The sequence below is a fragment of the Tachyglossus aculeatus genome, chromosome X3, assembly GCF_015852505.1.
Source record: "Tachyglossus aculeatus isolate mTacAcu1 chromosome X3, mTacAcu1.pri, whole genome shotgun sequence".
Taxonomy (NCBI): domain Eukaryota; kingdom Metazoa; phylum Chordata; class Mammalia; order Monotremata; family Tachyglossidae; genus Tachyglossus; species Tachyglossus aculeatus.
The window spans coordinates 31803292-31809982 of record NC_052099.1 but is presented as its reverse complement, the minus strand read 5'-3'; the positions used below and the strand labels follow the sequence as shown (position 1 = coordinate 31809982).

At 43.6% G+C, this 6691-nt stretch overlaps 1 protein-coding gene across 1 annotated transcript in view; it reads left to right on the top strand.

Moving 5' to 3' along the window:
• The first annotated feature begins 483 nt into the window (after positions 1–483).
• SLC6A19 (solute carrier family 6 member 19) overlaps positions 484–6691 on the top strand; it is a 30828-nt gene continuing 24620 nt past the window's right edge. Inside the window, exon 1 of the mRNA XM_038770367.1 lies at positions 484–739. Coding sequence (XP_038626295.1) covers positions 541–739 — 199 coding nt within the window. The 5' untranslated portion in view covers positions 484–540. The remainder of the gene's footprint in view (positions 740–6691) is intronic.

Here is a 6691-nt window from a genome sequence, read left to right as displayed (position 1 = left end):
TGGGAAATCTGACTGGATGAGGGGATTCCATTCGGGGAAAACAAGTCTCTCAGCTGATGTTGACCTTCCGGGCACTCATTGTCTAGCGTAAAAAGTTATAATACACATTCTGTTTGCCCTGAGCTTCTCTTTCCCACATAAGGGGTGTCTGTTAGCCTCTCGATTTGTCAAAATAGGCCTTGGGAATTTTTCCGCTTTGCAACTGACAGTGGTGAATCTGGGCTTCAGAGGCGGGGTGATGTGGATTTCAAAATCTCCTCTGAGTGCAATGTCTCCACAGCAAATTGCTCTCTGAATTGCGCCCACCGCCGTGACTTCTGCAGCCTCCGCCCGCTAAGGCATTAATAAGTGTCTGAGCTGGGAGCTGACTTGGTTAATCAAACGATTTGCTGACGCTTCTCTCTTCCCCAGGTGCTTGAGGGTAAGAGTGCCAAAGGTTCCCTATAAATAGCCGCAGCTATCTCCGGAGCTTCCCAGTCTCCTCAGACTGGTCTCCAGCTGTTAGCATCGCCGAGCCCGTCGTAGAGAAGTCGATCCATCATGAGGCTCGTGCTGCCCAACCCAGGCCTGGAGGACCGGATCGTTCCCCTGGAGGAACTCGAGGCCATCGAGGAGGAAGAGGCGAAATCGAGGCCAAAATGGGATAACAAGATGCAATACATGTTGACCTGCGTGGGTTTTTGCGTGGGATTGGGAAACGTGTGGCGATTCCCCTATCTCTGCCAGAGCCATGGAGGAGGTACATGGGACCCTGTAGTCTGGAGGGTTGGAGGGAAGGCGGGAAGGTGGTGCGGGCTTAGTACAGTGCTCTGCATACAGTAAGCGCTCAATAAATACGAATGAATGAATGAGGGGCGACCGTGACCGAAAGAGTACCTCAGTCCAGCTCATGGCTAAAGTAAGCATGAGTGAGCGGGGGAAAGTGGTCCTCCTGGGTTCATATTTAGTTAGTATGTTTGGTTTTGTTCTCTGTCTCCCCCTTTTAGACTGTGAGCCCACTGTTGGGTAGGGACTGTCTCTATATGTTGCCAATTTGTACTTCCCAAGCGCTTAGTACAGTGCTCTGCACACAGTAAGCGCTCAATAAATACGATTGATGATGATGATCAGGGCCAGCTCCTGAAAGCCAGTCCATGCAGGGCCATGGAGTGTAGCCCAGAAGATGCCCGCAGCGCATGGGTGATGGGGAGAGGCTTTAGGAAATAGAGTTCCTTCTCTAAGAGCGTGGCCTAGTAGAAAGAGCACTGGACTGAAAGAGGACCTGCGTTCTAATCCCGGTTCTGCCACTCTCCTGCTGTGACCTTGGGCAAATCACTTAACTTTTCTGGCACTCAGTTTTCCCATCTGTAAAAATGGGGATGTAATACCCATTTTCCCTCCTACTTAGACTCTGACCTCCATGCGGGACAGGGGACTGTGTTTAATTATCTTGTATCTATATCAGCACTTAATACAGTGCTTGACACATAGTAAGTGCTTATCATTATTATCGTTATTACCAATAGTGATAATCATCATCATCATCATCATCATGGTATTTGTTAAATACTTACTGTGTGCCAGGCACTGTTCTAAGCACTGGGGTGGATACAAGTGAATTGGATTGGACACAGTCTCTGTCCCACGTGGGGACTCACAGCCTCAAACCCCATTTGACAGATGAGGTAACTGAGGCACAGAGAAGCAAAGTGACTTGCCCAAAGTCACACAGCAGGCAAGTGGTGGAGCCGGGATTAGAACCCATGACCTTCTGACTCCCAGGCTTGGGCTCAATCTATATAATAATAATAATAATAATAATGGCATTTATTAAGCACTTACTATGTGCAAAGCACTGTTCTAAGCACTGGGGAAGTTACAAGGTGATCAGGTTGTTCCACAGGGGGCTCACAGTCTTAATCCCCATTTTCCAGATTAGGTAACTGAGGCCCAGAGAAGTGAAGTGACTTGCCCAAAGTCACACAGCTGACAATTGGCAGAGCCAGGATTCGAACCCTTGACCTCTGACTCCAAAGCCCGGGCTCTTTCCACTGAGCCATGCTGCTTCTCTATATGCCACACTGCTTAAGAAATACCACATTTGCTATTAGCACAGACTTCTGGGTCTCTGCCCTTCTTTAAACTGAGATGAGCAGGGAATTGATCTATCAATCCTGTTGTATTGTAGTCTCCCAGCTCTTAGTACAGTGCTCTGCACACAGTAAATTCTCAATCAATACCATGGATTGATGAAGTGTAAAGGAGAACCATGTACGTGAGATACATTTGGAATACTAAAGGAAGTAGTAGTAGTAATGGTAGCAGTAGTAATTGAGAACATACTTCTAATGAACTTGGAGCCAGAGATGTTTTCATCCTTTCTGTCTGCACAGAAGAAACCATTCTGGTTCTCATGGATTAGTGGGAAGGCACCTCTTAAAGGGCTTCACTTCCTAAGAGGGAGAGTCTGGTTTGGGGTGTGTCATTCAATAGTGATCCAACATCTAATTTTAGACCCCAAATATGAAGTCTCTCTTCCGTGATTCATTTTTTGCACCTGGGAAATTGTTTTAGACCTCAGAAAAAGACATCTACGATGCAGTAGTGAAGCAAAGATCTTTCTTCTTTAGGAGCTCTTTGTACATAGGAGATGATACAGACTCTTAGAAGAATATCAATCAGTTGTTGGGTTTAGGCAATGCTCTGAGAGCTTTGAAATTCAGGGTTCAGTGTTAAACTTCCTCCCATCTTCTTCTATTTCCTCTATGCAAGGACTTGTAAAAAGTCTTCAGCATCTGGACACAGTTAAAGAAGTCTTTCTCTCCATTCCTGACCCCTGCCATAGCCAATAACACGACCAGCTCAAAAAGGAAAATATTTTATATCCACTAACCAAGTATTATCTACAGATGCTTATCTGTGGTTTTTAGAAAACAAGTAAAATAGCTTTTCCAAGAGAGATATTACAATGTGAATTATCACATTAGTACTTTAAAAGTCTTGGTGGAAATGAAATTTAAAGCATCCGTGGGTCCTGGGCAAAGGAGACAGCCAATATCAACTGGCAGACAGTGTTGGTAGATTGAGTGAGTAGCTTGATCTAGAAGTACCTAGGGCTGTTTCCAGGAATAAAGAAAGACAATTCGGGCTTGGCCCAAGGTCTATAATTCAGTGGGTATGCCAAAGGTGAATCCCAGGAAATCACTCCAGCCCTGAAATTAGAAGAAGAATTCTGATAGGAACATAATTCTAGTACACTTAATTGTGGAACATTTGTCAAGCAAAGGAGCAGTGTTAGAACCTAGATTGCAACTTCCTCGGTTCTTTGGATGTCTATGAGTTACATTCCTGCAAAATGACTGCTGAGAAGCAGTATTTAAAAACCTGGAATAGGAAGAAATCAATCAATCAATGGTATTTACTGAGCATCTGTTATGTTCAGGGTGAGCCCACTGTTGGGTAGGGACTGTCTCTATATGTTGCCAACTTGTACTTCCCAAGCACTTAGTACAGTGCTCTGCACACAGTAAGCACTCAATAAATACGATTGATTGATTGATTGATTCAGGGCACTGAACTAAGTGCTTGGGAGAGTACAGTACAACAGAGTTAGCAGATGTGTTCTCTGTCCACAACAAACTTAATCTCCCGAGCTCCATTTCACCTTCTGTCTCTTTTAAACTACAGCTGAAGCTTAGTTTCTAACCTTTGTAACTCCAGCACATGCATTTTACGATCTTTCAATCTTGATGGTCAAGGAGTTAAAACCTTTCCTACTCCAATTTTCACCTGTTGTGTTGCCCTTTGCTCAGACGAAACAGAACTGGTAAAGAGCCACACTCATTTAATAGTAGTAGCAGCAGCAGTGATTAGAACAGTGCTTTGCACATAGTAAGCGCTTAATAAATGCCATCATTAGTAACCGTATTTACTTAGCACCTACTGAATACCATACACTGTACTGTCTGAGAAATACAGCCATACTGCACAGTACCATGTTCTTTCCTAGGATCAAGCGCTTAGTACAGTGCACTGTACCCAGTAAATGCTCAAAAATATCATTGAGGATGATAGGACTTAACCGAATAGAGGAATTTGTGCTACAAAGTCAAGAGGTCTTAACTAAAATAATCAAGTGATGAACATTTTCTATGTTAAAGCTGGAGGTTATGGTACTTTACGCTCAGACACAAAGTTAGCCTCATGGGCTTCAGAGAATACACTGTAGTTTTTATAATTAACCTATTCTTTAGAAAATGCCACATCTACCGGAGTTTTTGCATAGAATTAATCTCAAGAACACAAAAGGATAAGTGACACCGCTCCTGGGTTAGCCTACTAAACAACTGAGCTTAGTATTCTTTCTCCAACAAGGTGCTTCAAGGCCATACTGAGAGCTCACCTCCTCCAGGAGACCTTCCCAGAATGAGCCCCCCTTTTCCTCCGCTCCTCCCCTCCCCATCACCCCTACTCCCTTCCTCTGCTCTTCCCCCATCCCTGCTCCACAGCACTTGTGTAAATATGTTCATATTTATTATTCTACATTTTATTGATGATGTATACGCATTTATAATTCTATTTATTTATTCTGATGCTATTGACTCCTGTCTACTTGTTTTGTTTTGTTGTTTGACTCCCCCCTTCTAGATTGTGAGCCCATTGGTGAGTAGGGATTGTCTCCATCTGTTGCTGAATTGTACTTTCCAAGCCCTTAGTACAGTGCTCTGCACACAGTAAGCGCTCAATATTACAATTGAATGAATGAAGGAAGGAATACAAGGTGGTGATCATGATCCTGTCATCAAACCTAATTTTAGGCATAAACCACCAAACATCCTAACTTCCATTTAGTAACCTATTAACAATTGTTCGAGCAATCAATGGTATTTGGTTGAGAACCACCAGTGTGCAAAGCGCTGTACTAAGCAATCAATCAATCGTATTTATTGAGCGCTTACTGTGTGCAGAGCACTGTACTAAGCGCTTGGGAGAGTACAATCCAACAGAAATAACAGACACACTTCCTGCCCACAAGGAGCTTACAGTCTAGAGGTGGAGACAGACACTAAAATAAATTACGGTTATTATTCATAAGTGCTGTGGGGCTGGCGGAGGAGGTGAATAAAGGGTGCTTAAAGGGAAATGAGGGCTTAGCTGGGGAAGGTCTCTCAGAGGAGATGAGATTTTAATGAGATTTTAAAGGTGTGGAGAGTGGTGGTCTGTCGTAAGTGATGGGGGAGAGAGGTCGACAGTGAAATAGATGAGACTGTGGTTCAGAGAGTTGGAAATCAATAGGAGGAGGCAAGTCCCCTATCCCTCGGGAACCAGGTGACATTTTCTGCCTCTATCTAATATCCTGTGGAAGCAAAATCCATGTGCTGAATGAAAAAGAGATTCCATTTCTTAGTTTTGAAACTATGACCTTCTGGCTTCAGGAGTTCTCTGCTTGCCCCAGTAGAGTGAGATTTAGTGAACGACTCCATGATTTTGTTTTTTGTGGTATTTGCTAAGTGCTTATATGTGCTAAGTACTGTACTAAGCACGGAGGTAGATGAAAGCTAATCAGGTTGGACACAGTCCATAACCTACATGGGGCTCACAGCCTTAATCCCCATCTTACAGCTGAGGTAACGGAGGCCCAGGGAAGTTAAGTGGTTTGCCCAAAGTCACACAGCAGACAAGTGCTGCGGATTAGAATTTAGGTGCTTCTGACTCCCAGGAACCATGCTCTAATCACTGTCACACTGCTTCTTAAGTTCTATCCTTATTCTCAGCTGTATTCTGTCTTTCCTAAAATGCGGAGACCAAATCAGCACACGGTTCGCCTGGTACCCACAAGTCATGTTTGATACTATTGGAAAACAATTCCTTTTATTTTGCTTTTTTTTAAAATCCCCTTCTTGATGATAACCAGCATTCTGTTGGCCTTTTAGCGGCTATGTACTTCTGACCAATGATTAAAGGAACAGTCAATGAGGAAATCTCTTCCCTGAGTCACAACTGATAGCCAAATCGATTATCATGTTGTTTGCTTTTTTTTATGATATTTGTTAAATGTTTACTATGTGCCAGGCATTGAACTAAGCACTGGGGTAGATATAAGATAATTAGGTTGGACAGAGTTCCTGTCCTACAGAGGGCCCACAGTTTTAATCCTTTGGCATTTGAGGTCACTGAAGCACAGATAAATTAAATGACTTTCCCAGTCACACAGCAGACGAGCAGCAAAGCTGGGATTAGAACCCAGGTCCTCTGATTCCTAGACCCATGCTTTTTCTTCTAGGCCAAGCTGTTTCTCATGAAATTGTGATCCAGAGCTTTTTTTTTTTAGTGACATTTCCTTACACTTGTTCATCTGCCATTTTTTTGCCCATTCGCTCAGCTCTGTGAGATATCCAGCCCCATATTCATGGCATTTCACCACCTAGAAAGGTTCAGGGTCATGAGCCTGAGGTCCCAGGCCTTCTAGACTGTGAGCCCGCTGTTGGTTAGGGACCGTCTCTATATGTTGCCAACTTGTACTTCCCAAGCGCTTAGTACAGTGCTCTGCACACAGTAAGCGCTCAATAAATACGATTGAATGAATGAGCAAACAGAGATTTCAGTGTTAAACAAAACAGGCACTAGTAGGGATCCCAGGGCATTCTACCCATCTTCCACCTTGAAATGTAACTTTTGGTCCCTATTCTTTGTCTCCTATTGTCTCTCTTCT